The sequence below is a fragment of the Neofelis nebulosa genome, chromosome 1, assembly GCF_028018385.1.
Source record: "Neofelis nebulosa isolate mNeoNeb1 chromosome 1, mNeoNeb1.pri, whole genome shotgun sequence".
Taxonomy (NCBI): domain Eukaryota; kingdom Metazoa; phylum Chordata; class Mammalia; order Carnivora; family Felidae; genus Neofelis; species Neofelis nebulosa.
This window is the reverse complement of record NC_080782.1, coordinates 163,635,399-163,651,079: the sequence shown is the minus strand read 5'-3', so window position 1 is coordinate 163,651,079 and position 15,681 is coordinate 163,635,399. Positions and strand designations below refer to the sequence as shown.

General features: G+C 49.4%; 1 protein-coding gene across 2 annotated transcripts in view; it reads left to right on the top strand.

Annotated features, from left to right (window-relative positions):
* Positions 1-15,681, top strand: part of COL4A2 (collagen type IV alpha 2 chain) — a 174,714-nt gene that overhangs the window by 100,044 nt on the left and 58,989 nt on the right. For both annotated transcript variants that reach the window (XM_058742754.1, XM_058742743.1), the window contains exons 5-13: positions 2,570-2,704; positions 2,791-2,835; positions 5,760-5,876; positions 7,575-7,646; positions 8,431-8,466; positions 8,574-8,636; positions 10,150-10,185; positions 12,520-12,561; positions 14,252-14,350. In XM_058742754.1, coding sequence (XP_058598737.1) covers positions 2,570-2,704; positions 2,791-2,835; positions 5,760-5,876; positions 7,575-7,646; positions 8,431-8,466; positions 8,574-8,636; positions 10,150-10,185; positions 12,520-12,561; positions 14,252-14,350 — 645 coding nt within the window. The remainder of the gene's footprint in view (positions 1-2,569; positions 2,705-2,790; positions 2,836-5,759; positions 5,877-7,574; positions 7,647-8,430; positions 8,467-8,573; positions 8,637-10,149; positions 10,186-12,519; positions 12,562-14,251; positions 14,351-15,681) is intronic.

Here is a 15,681-nt window from a genome sequence, read left to right as displayed (position 1 = left end):
ATAGTAGCACGAGCCACAATGGCCCTAAGGTGGGAACCCCGTAAATGCCCATGAATGGATGAAATGGACAAATTGTGGTCTCTCCATACAATGAGTATGATTCAGCCGTGGAAGTGAATGGGGTACTGCAGGTGCTACCCCATGGGAGAACCTCAGAAATTCTATGGTAAGTGGAAGAAGCCAGGCACAAAAGGTCACGTATCATACATATGACTCCATATATGTGAAATACCCAGAAGGGATAGATCCCACAGACACGGAGAGCAGACAGCAAATACAGGGGCAGTGAGGAGTGTCTGCTCGGTGGGTACGGGTTTCCGTTTGGGGTGATGGGAATGTTCTAGACCTAGATAGAACTGGTGGGTAGAGAACACTGTGAATGTGCTAGAAGCCCCTTTAAAGGGTCTGTGTTGTGTTATGGGAATTTCACAGTGATAGCACGCCTCAGAAGAGGAAAGGCTCATTCCAAAAGCCAGACTTCCCATCCAAGAAACAAAGGCTGAAAAGTTTACTGACAATGGCAGGAAAGTGAGTACATGATGTCGCTATCACTTTTCCCATCAAAGGGAACGAGGAGAGGTTACTGAAGGCACGACAAGAATGTGGTTTTTCATCATGAAGACACACATGTTCTGCTGTGGTTAACAGTAGGTGCCGCTCCTAGTTGGAGGCGTGCAGTGAGCCCCCCAGATGGGGATGAACTTTGTAGACGGTAAAAGTGACAGTGTTACTGAAGAACATTTTACGCCCAAAAGGACGCTCGCCGTGCGAACCTCACCATGACTGGGGGCATTCGAGGGCTTGGGGCATACCGCATAATCACAAGAAGGTGGTATTCTAACAGTGCCAACAAAACAAAAATGATTACGACTGGAGAAGATCCGTGAAAATCAGAATCAAAGCACGTTTTGTCCTCACACTTCCAGCAAACGTAGCAGGCGGAAGGCCCTGAGCACTAGCCTAGGGTGAGCCTAGGGTTCGTGTGTTCATATGGTCAGGGCTACCCACCTTCCAGCACAACCCTCCTCAACGAGGGGGAGACAAGAAAGGGGCGATAGCCCCCTTTTACCGCATTGTTCAAAGACACGAAATACCCTGGCTTCACCACTGCCTGCGATGCTTGCACTCAGACGGAGTATCTGGTGAGTTCCGCCTTGACCGGACCCTCCGGAACACGAGGAGGGTACAGCAAGAGAACCCATCATCTCCAGAACTGACCTGGCCCAGAGGGAGCCCTAAGGGGGCATCCCAAATCACCCTTTGTTGGAGGAGGCAGGGGTCCTGAGCTTCGGGGCAGGTCTCATCCATCGACTCGATCTTAACCTCCATCCGTATCTTCCGCCTCCGAGAAATTCTGACCGCTTCCCCCGCACCTGGGCCCCACGTCCACAGGCGTCGGCAGTGTTGGGAGGTGAGGCCCCCACATCCCCCGGCCAGGTAAATAATCGCCCGTGGCGTGGATGGACCCCATTTTGTATGCTCACCATCTCCCAGGAAACGCCGTGCGTCTGCCCTTTGCCTGCTGGGGAAGATACTACAGCGAACACAGGCGTCCAAGCACCTGTTCGGTCTCCACTCCCAGCGATTTTGAGGATTCTCCCAGAAGTGGGTTGCTGGATGGAATGGCAATTCTCTGTTTAATTTTTGAGGACCCACCATCCTGTTCCACGTCGGCCGTGCCGTTTTACGTCCCCACGCGCAGTGCCGAGGGCTCCGATTTCTCCGTGTGCTCACCAGCACATCATTTTGTCCTTTTTTTAAATAATGGCCACTCATGTCCGATGGCCACGGGTGTGGATTGTTACAGGCTTCAGACACCTTTAATGTTTCTCTGTGTGTGCGTGTAGTATGTGTGTAGACGGGAGATTATCTGATCACTTAAACATCTGGGGATCATTTTGATACCTGAGTGCCATATACATTTCCATCCTGTTACAGGCATTATACTGAGTAGAGATAAAATATTGGAAATCTGTTTGGAATTTTCTTGTTAACTGAGAACACATTTTTTATTTAAAAAAAAAAAAAAAGCCAGGTAAGGGGTGCCTGCGTGGCTTAGTCAGTTAAGCGTCCGACTTCGGCTCAGGTCATGATCTCACGGTCTGTGGGTTCGATCCCCGCGTCGAGCTCTGTGCAGACAGCTGGGAGCCGGGAGCCTGCTTCAGATTCTGTGTCTCCCTCTCTCTCTGCCCTTCCCCTGCTCACGCTCTCTCACTCTCTCTCTCTCAAAAATAAATAAATAAACATTAAAATTTTTTTAAAAAGCCAAGTAAGCTGATTCTTTCATCCCAACCTAATGCCAGCATTTCACGGTAACGCGACATTAGTGGTCTAGGATGATATTTTTTTTCTCACATTTAACATGTTTTTTTTCTTTTAACACTCTAGGCCTTCTTTCTTAGCCGGAAGTCACTCTGTGGCAATTGTGGCAGGAGATAGAACTGTCTACATGTGACGTTCCCTGGACATCATAGCTCTTTGAGAATGAAAAGCGTCGTTTCAAAAGCAGCACGCTGGAAAATGCTCGTCTGTTGTTATTAACCGTGATTAAACTCTGTTGTTTCTGCAGGGCCAGCCAGGGCCAGTGGGCCCCCAGGGGTACACCGGGCCCCCAGGCCTGCAGGGATTCCCAGGACTGCAGGGCCGCAAAGGTGACAAGGGCGAGAGGGGGTCACCGGGGATCACAGGACCGAAAGGAGATGTGGTATGATGACTTCTCATGTTCCCTCCACTTTTGTGACGGGCAGTGGGTGTTCCGGCCCACAGTAAGCTTGTCTGCCTTCCTTACAGGGAGCAAGAGGCGTTTCCGGATTCCCTGGTGCCGACGGAATTCCCGTAAGTGTTTTGTAAGATTTTGTAGGATTTTAAAACACCGAACACATGCTAAGCAAGCTCCTGACTTACAGAAGCATTTCTACCTAGGCCTCCTGTTTGGTTTACGAAATGAAGTAGGGCTCTCAGTGCATCCTTTTTCCCCTGGAGTCCCATCAAATACGGCACAGATTGGTTCCTTTGTAAATGTTCTTCTGCGCTTGGCTTCGGAATCGAGGCTACTTGGCGAAAACCGGACCTGGTTTTGTAATGGAAGGCTAGCACATTAGATATGCGCAATCAGAATGCGGCTTGACATTTTGTTGGAACCGTAAAGTGACCTGAACATAAAGGGGCACAGCCGAGATGGTGGGTGGGAGGACGCCCTCTGCTGGACGTTGGTGACGCTTCCCCAGTTCTCTAGTGAACCATGCGTAAGTGAGAAGAAAAGACAGGGTTTGTCCATGAGAAAATCTCAAAATGCAATAAAATGTGTTTTTCTAACCTAGTTTACTTTACTTCTTGTGGCATAAAAAAAATAAATAAACACAGCGGCCTGTCTCTCAACCTCTTTCACAAGGATCCGTGAGCAGATTCCCAGGGTCTGCCTCCTACGGATCCCAGCCGCAGGGACAGATGTGTTTATGACACATGCTTTCGCCTGCTGCTGAGGTTTGAGGACATCTGCTTCAGGAACCTCCCTCGTGTGCACACATCCGAGCCCTTACCCCACATGCCCACACCCCCTGCCCCTGTGTTAGCACGCACATCTACACGCGTGTGCACACGTAACAGATGCATTCCCGGAGCTGTGGAAGCAGGACAGCGCCTTGTAGGAGGGAACACAGAAGAGCCATCACAGAAAGGCTGTGCATCACAGAGAGGAGGTTCTTCAGAATGCCGGCTGCACACCCAGGAGGCTGTGCAGCGGTACAGGAAGGCGGTCAGGGCCACAGACAGGCCACACGCAGACCTGAAGCCCGTGTGACGGTGACCTGACCCGGAGCATCCCCTGGACGGGGGCTCACACGCACCAGTTAGGACACACAGCTGTGTGAACAAGTAAGGTAGTCACTTCCCCATTAGTCAGAGTCAAAGAATCTGTAGATTTTCAGGGATAAACAAATAATGATAGCATTTTCCTACCAAACGCCTGCAACAAAACCACCTATTCTTAAACCGCTTTCTTGAGCTCTTTGGGCCGCCTTGTCGGTTTTGTCTTCTGGAAGTCGAAATCTGAGTTTAAAAGGAGGGATATGGAAAAACAGTATAGCTACTCTGAGTCATATTTGGTTTTTCCACTGTATGCCCATTTACTCTGAGGAGGAAATAGTTCACAAGTTGGAGAGGCAGTATCTTCACATGAGAGAGTGGTCACAGTAAGCAGGTAACTGAGCGGTTTCCGCAGAATCTCCGTGCTGCTGACAATGGCCTCGCCCACTGACCACAGGACTCTGGAACTGCACATACATGCACCCATGTGCCATCTGCCCCCGGGCTAATTTTAGCCACTTAGGAGCCATATATAAAATGTGATGTGCAGTCAGATCTTAAGAGCCGTGTCCAGTTAGATGTTGAACATGAGACGGGCGGTCGGTTCAAGGTAATTGCAATTTTTCTTTGAAGAACAGTCTCCAACTAACGTCTGACTGACACGCCATGTCACAGGACTTAGATCAGTTCCAAGGGAGCAAGAAAGGCCAACAGGAGACAGATCACTCCGGAGAGGAGTGAAGAACTCGAGTTACGAAAAGCATCACAGAAGACCGCACAGATCGTGAGCAGAGCACCCACCGGGCTTATTTTCTCAGGCTGAATTTGAAGAATCAGCTTTCAGAGACCCCTAAAAAAAGGCCTGTAGTTGGCCACTACCAAGGCAGCTGGCTGCACTCTTAGCTGGAGAGATGGATGGTACCCCGTGATTTCCAGGGCGGAGGGGATTTCTCTCGTCTACCAGGGGATTGGCTGTTGGATCTGTGCTTGTCTGAGGGTCCCAGTTAAAGCAGCGGCTTTGAGTGTCTAAAGGAGAGCGATGAGAGGTAGACAACGAAATTAAAATGCAACTCTTCTCGTTGTGTTTCTTAATATCGTTCAGGATCCAGGCACTCTATGTAGGATTCGTTCATTTCTCTTGAAATGTCCCAAATTTCTCAACGTAAGTGTAAAAGGCATCCTAATGGGGCCTCAAAAAATCCACTCTGGAATGTATGCTTGGTCCATTGTCAGCAAAAGCAAAATTTTAGAGAGATTAAGAAGATGGCATATATCTAAACACGTGCCGTGGGAAGAAACAGCAAAATAGGCCGTGGTCTCGTAGTACGTAAGCGGCAGGTCATTAACTCAGCCTGACTCCCTAGCTATTCAAAAGACATTTGGTCATGCTGCCTTCCCTCCCCTCCCCCACCCCGACATCTCTGAACATCAGATGTTGCTTTTATTGGCTTTATTCGAAAGCAAGTAAGAGGAAATCAGTTCTTCTACATATGGCGAAGTCATGGATGAAATCCCATCGGGGGGCAGGAGGAGTGTGAATCTCTTTCCTGTGTAGGATGTGAGTCTGTCAACTCACCCTCTACAGTTCAGTTGGGCACAAAAGATGGGGCCCCTTATTGTCCTTGAAAGACCTAGCCGCTTCCAGAGTGCCTTCTAGAAGTTTTAAATCTACCGTGACCCGTCCCTGCTGACACAGACCTCCCGATAGACCGGCGGTAATGGACTTCTTTACCCAGCCCATGGCAAACAGAACTTTGTCCTGAAGGCCTTTCTCCTGCTCAGAACCGAACCTGTGTACCTCCATTTACTTAATCTTTCATTCACCCACCTGCTGGTTTTGAGTTCTCTTTGCCCTTGGGTTCATGCAGGGTGGGAAGATTTAGAAGTGTTTTATCACGCTCTTCATGAGAACGCCAGACCGTGTGCTAGAAGGCTCACCTACTCTTCTCTCCCAGGGACACCCGGGGCAAGGTGGGCCCAGAGGGCCACCTGGTCACGATGGCTGCAACGGGACGAGAGGAGACGTGGGCCACCAGGGACCCGTCGGCCCCGGGGGGTTCATTGGCCCTCCTGTGAGTATCAGGGCAGCGGGTGTGGCTGGGGTGGTGAACTCCAGGAGCTGGGGGGCCGGCCCTTGTCTGCAGACGGGTGGAGGATGTGTGGTGTGCCTTTCACGGGCCCAACCAGAAGGCCCTTTTAGAAATTGTGTCAGAGAGACTTTCCAAGGAGGGCGGGTTGGCTCCTGTGGACCCCTCGGCTGGGGCGGGTGTGCTCAGCCCGGCTCCTGCACCCCCAGGCAGGTGCTCCCCTGTCCCTAGGCAGCGGTCAGGATGCACACGTTCCTGCAGACATCTCGGCATGATTTTCCTGCGTCCAGAGAACTTCATTCTCCAGATTTGTTCTGTAAACAAGATAGAAAATAATGCGTGTTGTTTGTATCGTGCAGTTTTACCTGTGTCCTTGCATTTCCCCCCATGCCACAATTCAAGTAACAGGGAAGAATTGGGCAAGAGCAAAAACAAAATCAGAAGGCTTAATTAGAGCTTGACAGAATGCCGTTAGCTCCCACCTTGTTAGATTCTAAAATCCTCTGTGACATGGAAACAGCCCCTGCAGGTAGAAGTGTGCTTTTTTTTTTTTTTTTTTTATGGAAAACTTCCGTGTATTCATCTATTTTGTAGACTCAGTTTTCAGGTCTTTGCAAAGAATCTTGAAATGTTTTCCATTTCTGTATGGCTGCCTTCTTGCCATCAAAATATTGCAAAGTCAGGGTTTTGCCAACATCTTATTTGGTAAAACTTTTTATTTAAGAAAACATTTCTAAGACTGGGGAAGAATATTCACACATTCCTCCCCGCGTGTTTCCCCCTAAAGTTCGTGGATTTCTCTTATTCTCGCTTCTCCTCCCCAGTCCTCTCCCTGGGTTGTCTTTTATGTGTGGGTCACCTTGTCAACGAGGACCATCACTTCCCAGTCTGCTGTAATGTCATGAAACTATCATTATCAATAAATATAACCATCACTTTAAAATACTGATTTTATATGGGCGCCTGGGTGGCTCAGTCGGTTAAGCGTCAGACTTCGGCTCAGGTCCTGATCTCACAGTTCGGGAGTTCGAGCCCCATGTCCGGCTCTGTGCTGACAGCTCAGAGCCTGGATCCTGCTTGGGATTCTGTCTGTGTGTGTGTCTCTCTCTCTGCCCCTCCCCCTCTCACACTCTGTCTCTCTGTGTGTCTTAAGATTAAATGTTTAAAAAAAATTTTTTTAATACTGATTTCATACACAGACATTGAAAGACATTCATCCACATACGATGTGCACACGTACTGAGTGTATTTGTCACAATTCCACTTTTCCAGAATGACCCAGCATCTTTCCCAAAAATGGTGCTTCAGAACATATGTGTTAATATCTTTAGCACCCTAATGCCCAAGAAAAGACAAAGTGTATTATTACGAAGAGAAACAACATGTTGGTATCCTGAAGGATTCGTTTACTGAGCATCCTTTTGGGTTTTTGTAAATAACCTAAGTCCTATAAAACGTTTCCATTTTAACTTTGAAGGAAGATACTATTGGGTAAATACGAAAGTCTCATCTTTGTGGCTGAATGTAGGACTGGTGTTCAAAATAACCCAAATAAGCCGTAAGGACCACTGACATTGCCCGTAACAGATAATGTCTAATCACCCACATGGCTAGCACTCACTGCACTAAGTGTTCATGGGCCTTTCTGTGTTTTCTCTGTCTTCCACATCCTGTCTACCATAGGGGCCCCAAGGACCCAAGGGGCAGAAAGGTGAGCCGTACGCGCTTTCCAGTGTGGACCGCGACAAATACAGGGTATGTTCGCTAGAGGTGGGACTCGTGCCTGAGCTATCAGGGTAATTCCTAATAATAACAAAACTTCCCTAGTATGGCTGAGCTATAAGCAAGTGCCTCTGGGGTGGTAGAACAGCCCAGCACCATCAAGAAGCTAAAAACCTTCTATTTCTATCCTGGGGCGCCTGGGGGGCTCAGTCGATTAAGCATCCAACTCTCTCAGGTCACGATCTCACCGTTCGTGGGATCAAACCCCAGGTAGGGCTCTGTGCTGACAGTGTGGAGCCTGATTGGGATTCTTTCTCTCTCTCAAAATAAGTAAACTAAAAAAAATCATCGATTTCCCATCAGGGTGACATTTGCCTGTGGGTGCACACCTTTCCAGTCTGTATTCACAATGCCCCAGATAAAGGGTAGCATTACCAAGCCCCTGGCGGAGCTGATATAGTTTCCGAATTTGTTTCCAAAGTTGTGATAAAATGTAACTAAATCTAAAGACACTTAAAAACCAGAACTCTTGGGGCACCTAGGTGGCTCAGTCGGTTAAGCGTCCGACTTCAGCTCAGGTCATGATCTCACAGGCCGTGAGTTCGAGCCCCGCGTCAGGCTCTGTGCTGACTGCTCAGAGCCTGGAGCCTGTTTCAGATTCTGTGTCTCCCTCTCTCTCTGACCCTCCCCCGTTCATGCTCTGTGTGTCTCTGTCTCAAAAATAAATAAATGTTAAAAAAAAAAAAAAACATTTTAAATAAATAAATAAATAAATAAATACAAACCAGAACTGTTAAAATTATTTTCTCTCAACTAGGGTGAACCTGGGGAGCCTGGATTGGTCGGTTTCCAGGTAAGGTCTATTTTCATTAGAGAATGTTCCAAGCAGAATGTCAAGAACTCAGGACTGCATATACCGGTGTCCCTCTCCTAACAGCCTTCCTTTTTGCCTGTATGCAGGGGCCTCCTGGCCGCCACGGGCCTATGGGACAGATGGGTCCGGTTGGAGCTCCAGGAAGACCAGTAAGTAGCAGGTGCCCGGCTCATTCTCAGGGGGCCATCGGGGTGTTCCCCCAGACACATGGCTTCTTCAGTTGTTGATGCATGTGGAAACATCACGATACATCTCGGATGCTTGTGGTCACGATGGAGACTGTCGAGACTCTCTCGCATGCGTTTTGCTGCTGTTAAGATTGAGGAATGAGGACTTGGAATTTGTGGGCACTAGATCACCACCAAGCATGTCCAGTGTGGAGATGGTGCTGGCTGGGCCCCCTTCCAGTCGAGACGAGCTCTCTCAGCCCCACACCCAGCCAGCTGATGGCGGGGGGGCCGGGGGAGGGGCTGTCACCCCTGGGCCAAGCACATCAAAGTCCGACAGGTGGATAAGAAGAAATGGTCTCTGCCTGGGCGTGGCCATCGTGACAGCTGTGCCACACCTGGGAGTGGCCATCATTGCCAGTGAGATGTTACACATCAGTTAGCAAAATGGCCCCAGTGGCCGCCTGAAGGGGTTCCCGGCCCGTGCAACTCAACAGACAGAGTGGCACCTGCACAACACGGGGGCGAGGGAAGGCTTGCTGCAGGGAGGGAGAGGACGAGAAAACAGAGGTGCTGGTGCCCATGAAGCCCCCCCAGACCACTTCCCCCACCGCCCACCGGCCCGGCACTAAACCACCCCCGCTGGGTGTCTGCCCCTCGTTCCCTGGAAGTTTAGCATCAAGACAAATGGGCCTTGAACAACACTGGGGGAGGTCCGGGTCCAGGTGAGAGAGACCTTGTCGCAGAAAACCGGAGAAGCGAGGATCACGAGATGCCAGGTTCTTTGCTCCCCCGCCGCATACAGCTGTCGGCCCGCCCACGGTACACACGCCACACGGGCAGGGGTTGGTCTTTAAATACACAGTTCGGGGAAATCTGAAGCAGGGGCCTGTCCCCGCCGTGTCCTGAGCTGATCTGACAGCTTCAGGTTCTTCTAAGGGCCATTAGAATCTCCCACGCTTCCTTGTGCTTAAACACTAACCGCCCATCTCGTGCGTGTTTAACACCTCATCCTAAGTGTGGCGTTGACGCTGAACACTTTGCAGAAAGACCGTGGTGTTTGCAGATGGACTTTCAACCCTGCAGTTTGGACCCACAGGTTAATTCTGCTTGTGAACATTTGCTGACCCCTCCAGCAAAACATGCTAGGAGGAGGTCACGGGAGGCAGTGTCCGCGGTGACAGGGCCTGGGACCTTGCAGGGGGTCCGAGCAGGCAGGAGTTAGGACCCGGGTGAAGTCAAAAGTCTGAACTCAGAAGAGCAAACCCAGAACAGCTGTAGGTGGACAGCTGGCAAATTCTGAGAGGCAGGCCCGCCCCCGGTCCTCTGCCCTCCAGCCCGTCCTCCCCACTGAGGCAGGTAGATCAGAAACCTCTCTACATACTACACGGTGTTCTAAATATACACAGAATGGCTTTCCCAGAGCTTCCCAGCAGAAGTTATCTGGGTCCTGGGATAAAGAAAACAGTTTACAGATTTCTTTGTATTTGTGCAGGGCCCGCCTGGACCCCCTGGACCTAAAGGACAGCCGGTAAGTCGGTGACGGGGGAGGGGTAGCTTACACACTTGTGTGCCCCTTTCCTGACCATAGGGCTACTTGGTTGACAACGACATATCGTTTATTTCGTGATGAAAATGATTCTGTAGGTTTTTAAGACCAAAAAAATCACATCCCACTGCCGTCGTTTGGAAATCACACTGATGAATGTTTGATTAGCAATGGAGACGCAAGACCAGCTCGTGTGTATCCGAATGTGTCAGTGCGCCAGAGGGGACAAAATGTGGCTGTATTTGTGCGGGGTGGGGAGCCAGCGGCATTCCTGCCCAGATGTAACTAAGCTCTTTGTGCCGGAGGGTGACACCAGCCCCCAGGGAGCTAGTCTGTGATTTTCAAGTCAGGCTTGAGCCCAAGGCCATACTGTTCCCACCCAAGAAAGATGATTAAGTTGGATGAAGTACAGAAAGGAGGTGGCTTATCAGAACTTGTAGATGGAACTAGGGTTCAGTGTCAGCAGGGAAAGTTGGATAAATGTCTAAGACCAAGAGCAGGCAGGTGGGGAAGGGGATGGGTGGTCAGAAATGCTGGGCTGCAGCTGCCAGTGTGCAAGGACCATCCCGTGGCCTGCGCGTGGCCGGGGACATCCCCCAGCCTGCATGTTCCCATGTCTGCTCTACGGAAACCTCATCTCTTTGGCCTCCGGGGGACCTCGGCGTCCACCGTCCCCCTCCTCTGCTCCCATCACCTCTGACCTGGCTTCCGGCTGGGGCTGGAGCTCATTAAGGCTGCTGCCCCCACCGCTGGGCTCCCCACTGTCTCGCGGCCACGAGCAGGGTGGGAACGGCCCCGAGCCAAGAGAAGCGGATGTGGGACGGGGCCGCCCAGCCCCAGGGTCGCCTCAGATCCCCGCTTGGCTGCAGCACAAACAGCCCTCGCCGTCCACCAGGTCACTTCCTGGGGACTTGGGCGGCCGGCTCACGAGGCAGAGGGACAGCGGGGGCCCCCGGCAAAGCGCATTCTGATCTGGCCTGGCTGCCTTGCTGTGCTTTGATTTCAGCTCCCAGCCAGGTGGGAAAGGAGCAAAATAGCAAAAATTAATTAGGGGCTTTGTTTGTGTTTTTTGGAGAATATCTGGGCATCGGAGGGGGAGCGGGGTACTGCAGAGAGAAGGAGCAGATACGGCCCCACGCCATCCTTTGTCTTGGTGGGAATGTGGGGGCCCTGGGGAGGAAGCCGAGTTGTTTGCACGCCAAAGAAAAGAGCGCTATTTCTAGAACATGTGTAAGCGTGTAGCACAGCTGCTCCTGGACTTGAGGGTCAAGTCAGTTCTCGAACACATGTCCCCCCCACTTGTGAATCTATTAAGTACGTGACAAGTCGGGGGCCCTAGCCAGAGAATCCCCAGCCCCTAAAGTCATGAAAAGGGTCAGATGTGTTTGTGGAATCAGGACTATCTTACCAAAATGACAAAAGGCTGAGGCGGAAGGGAGACTGAATCCTGATCCTGAGATCTGGGATCCAGGGGGGCGGGGAGTGGCTGTTTCCTGGGTCTGAGGAGACACTGAGACCCTCATCCGTGGAGACGACAGGTGCGCTACCGAGTCCGAGAGACTCGGGATCAGGTCTGGGCTCTGCTGCGCGCCAGCAGGGAGGCCACTGCCAGACGTCTGCGGTATCTTCATTCATCACACGCTGCACAGGGTTAAATGCCGCAGAGCCCTGGCTCACACAGCAGGTGCAGAATTAATGACACAGCCAACTTCGGGAGCCTCGGGATGGTTGAACAACAGAATATGTTTCAAAAAGCAAGCTAAAACATTCCCAGCGGTGACAGAGTCCAGAAAAACCGCCATTAATCCGCTATTTTCAGGGTTTCGCTTAGAGTATAAAATACGGATTTTCCCTAAAAGCACACCTGTATTCAAGAATAGCACAGCATTTTCCCAAAGCCCATTGTTTTCATCACACTCACGATACACCATGAGGTGCCGCTTTCCGTAACTTCTACGTGACCCCAGCCTGCTCCCGTTCATATTATGTGATCTCTGGGCTCACACTTTTATTACGTACTTTATATGTGAAACTCGCAAAAGAAAAGACATTAATTTTCTTTTGTGTCAAATAGCTTTGGGGAGGGGACGCCAGAATATTATGCAAAGATAATTGTTTGGTATTTTGCAAATAGAGCTTACATCTCTTCTTCTAAATATGTATATGTATATATATATATATATATATATATACACACACACACACACACACACACACACATATATATATATATATATATATATATATATATATATATATATATTTCTCTGTGGTTAATGACTTTTAAAAACTCAGAAAAACCATTTCTCTTTTCAGGGCAACAGAGGACTTGGATTTTATGGACAGAAGGGAGAGAAGGTAAGGAAACATAATAGATTAAAGTGGAGGCCTGCTTAGCAATTAGGAAATAAATCATTTTGATGACTGCTTTCCATGCAGTCGTCTTCTGACCACTTGCATAGGAAATGATCACTGTAAAATGCCGGGCTATGGGAAACGCTCCAGTTACAGTGATGGGTCACTGAGACAGTGAAAGCCAACAGTCTAGGTTAGCCCCGGACAGACCTGTGACACAGACGTGAGTGACTTCAGCCGTCTGCAGCACCCACAAAGTAAAAGCATTGCCCGAGGTGTCTCCCAATGTGCGGACCCCCAAGGTAACTGAGCAGAGACTGAATGGAGAACCACGAGCCAACGTGGAGCCCACTCAGGGACCGGGCTCACAGGCGAGCAGGAACCACGTGGGCGTCTGTAATCCCTGCACCACCAACACGCAAAGACCAAGGGCCTTCGAGAGCATCACTTGAGGCCACTCACGTGAGATGCCCAACGTGGCAGGTGGCTCACACAAGCAGAGGCTCACCAACACGTAACAGGTCTCACTCACCACAAAACCCACTGGCCACCGTGAACTTTGTGCCATGGCCTCATTGTTGATGAATTTTCATTTTGTTTTTCCACTGGGCTGTTTGATCACACAGTACACTGAGTGGAGTCCAGTACTGCTCAGGTCCGAAGAGAAAGACTTTTTCTTTGTGCTAATACCGTAGAAAAAATTTACAAAGGAAAACGTTGAAAAATCCGAACACATAAAAAGTTACACACCTATACAATGAAATATGACAAAATAGTGAACTAACATAAAAAGAAGAAAAATCTGGGAAGAAATCACTGGGCAGAAGGAAGAGTCATCACTTTAGACAGGATGGAAAAGAAGTGAATGTGTATCATCTCCAAAGAGTTGAGTTGAATGTTAATAGAGTATAGAGGCCCCATAGGTAAAGGAAGACGAACCAAGACCTCCAGGCAATTCTCAGATACAATGTTAGCAGACTCTCAGAATACTACATTGTGTCACTTTGCTCCTGTTCACATTATATGACATCTGGGCTCAAATTTGTATTCCATAGTCTGCATGTGGAAATGCCAAAGAAAAGACAATAGGTTTCTTTTTGTGTCAGTTTCTGGTAGCTGAAGCCCCTTCTTATGCAAGAATCCTTGTCTAATTGTTGCAGATTGATTCCTTCTGGGATCTGTGCACCAAGTGAGAAGTGTTTCTTGCTAATGACAAAAGTGCAAATAAAGCTTGAGATATTTTATCTGTTGAAGATGCTACTTTTTATTCTATAAGAACACCCTTAACGGGCATAGCAGTGGCAAGACTGGAGTAGTCTTTCCTTTCTCGGGCATATCTTACACCTGGGTCCCAATCTTGGAACACAATAGAGGGAAACATTGATGTGGAGACATTCAGCCCTAGTACAGGAATTCATCATAAGGAGATAACTCCACAGAAGCAAATGTAACCCACACTTATGAACAACCTCAACACTGTTTAGGAATAAATTGCAAATGATGATGAATGCAAGGAGGACACAAATAATTTTACGTTATGATTTTATTTTATACTATGATTATAACATTACAAAACTGGTGTAATTTTTGTAATATACAAAAGTAGGAATAGCAGTTTGTAGTGGTGCTTTTGTTCACACCTGATGGTGTCTTTGCAATTTAAAGCTGACTACTTTTGCTAAACCATTCCCAGGGTGACATGGGACAGCCGGGACCCAATGGGATTCCATCAGACATCCACCATGCCATCATCGGGCCCATGAAGGAGATGTTCCACCCAGATCAGTATAAGGTAAAGAGGCTTGAGCAAAGTTGACTGTGTTTCCAGTTGAACTAAAAGAAAGGAACTTTCTTTGATCTTTTCAAAACAATCACGAAGTGGTAAAGTCTTAGTACCCAGCTGGCTCATCATACATGAAGACACCGCCCATAATCACACAGGTGTGCTAGTCCATCATCTTAAAAAAAAAACTGTGACAAATTTGTGACAACAGCAGAATTCACGAACAGTCTCCAATCTGTCCTGAGTATGCACATCTCCTGTGCAGGCACAGGTTAATGGTCCAAGCATAATTCAGAGCCAGGATGGGAACTATCTGAGCAAAGTGTTGTGTTCCGCAAAAGGAACCTACTTTTTGTCTTTGCTGACAATGGAGCATCACTGTGGGCGTTCTCCCATCAGTCAGTTTTCTGATTTTTATAATTTCCATTAACATTTTCTTTGATTAAAAGTGTACTCTTGGCATCTAAATAAAAATTCAGGGGCGCCTGGGTGGGTCAGTCGGTGAAGCACCCGACTCTTGGTTTTGGCTCAGGTCACCATCTCACAGTTCGTGAGTTCGAGCCCCGAGTCGGGCTCCATGCTGACAGTGTGGGGCCTGCTTGGGATTCTATGTCTCCCTCTCTTTCTGCCCCTCCCCCCCCCAAAAAATAAATAAACTTTTTTTTTTAATTAACACCCCACTCTACCACTCACTCACTCAGACAGGCCAGTGAACCTTCCCCAGTGTCCGGGCTCCCTTGTGCCAAAGGAAGGTGGTCAATAAACTCAACCTCATAATGCTGCTGAGTGGAGACCACTCCATCAGGGCAAAGTCCCCAATTTGAGGTCACAGACAGTGCCTGGGACCAAAGTGAAAACCCCAAACATGGGTTCTAATTCCAACTCTCAAGTATCTGTCCAGATGGGGATTGGGTGCTCGGCTGTGGCTGGGGGAAGGCAGGCCTCTGGGAGGGAGTCGCTCTGGGCAGCTGTGCCTGACTTAACAGCCACGTGACCATTGACAGAAGGGGCTTGGGAGGTGGCTGATGTAAGGCAGAACGCCAAGGAAAGCGTGTCAGGAGCCATCTGAGCTTAGAGCAGGATGTCCCTGGACATCCAGGCAGAAAGGGGACCCCACTGAGTCATCAGGTGGGATCCAGGCAGGACTCCGGCTCCTGCTGGTGCCCTCGCCATCAGCCAGGTAGGGCCTCTGTCCAGTTTCAGGACAGGAGCCAAGCGGGGAGTGAGGCCAGAGGACGTGCGATCCCTGCCGAGGTGCTCAAGCTTCTGCAGCAGATTTCCTTCAGCTTCTGCAACAAGATGGATGGGGGACAGGGGCCCGGCCAGCCTGCAGGAGGCCG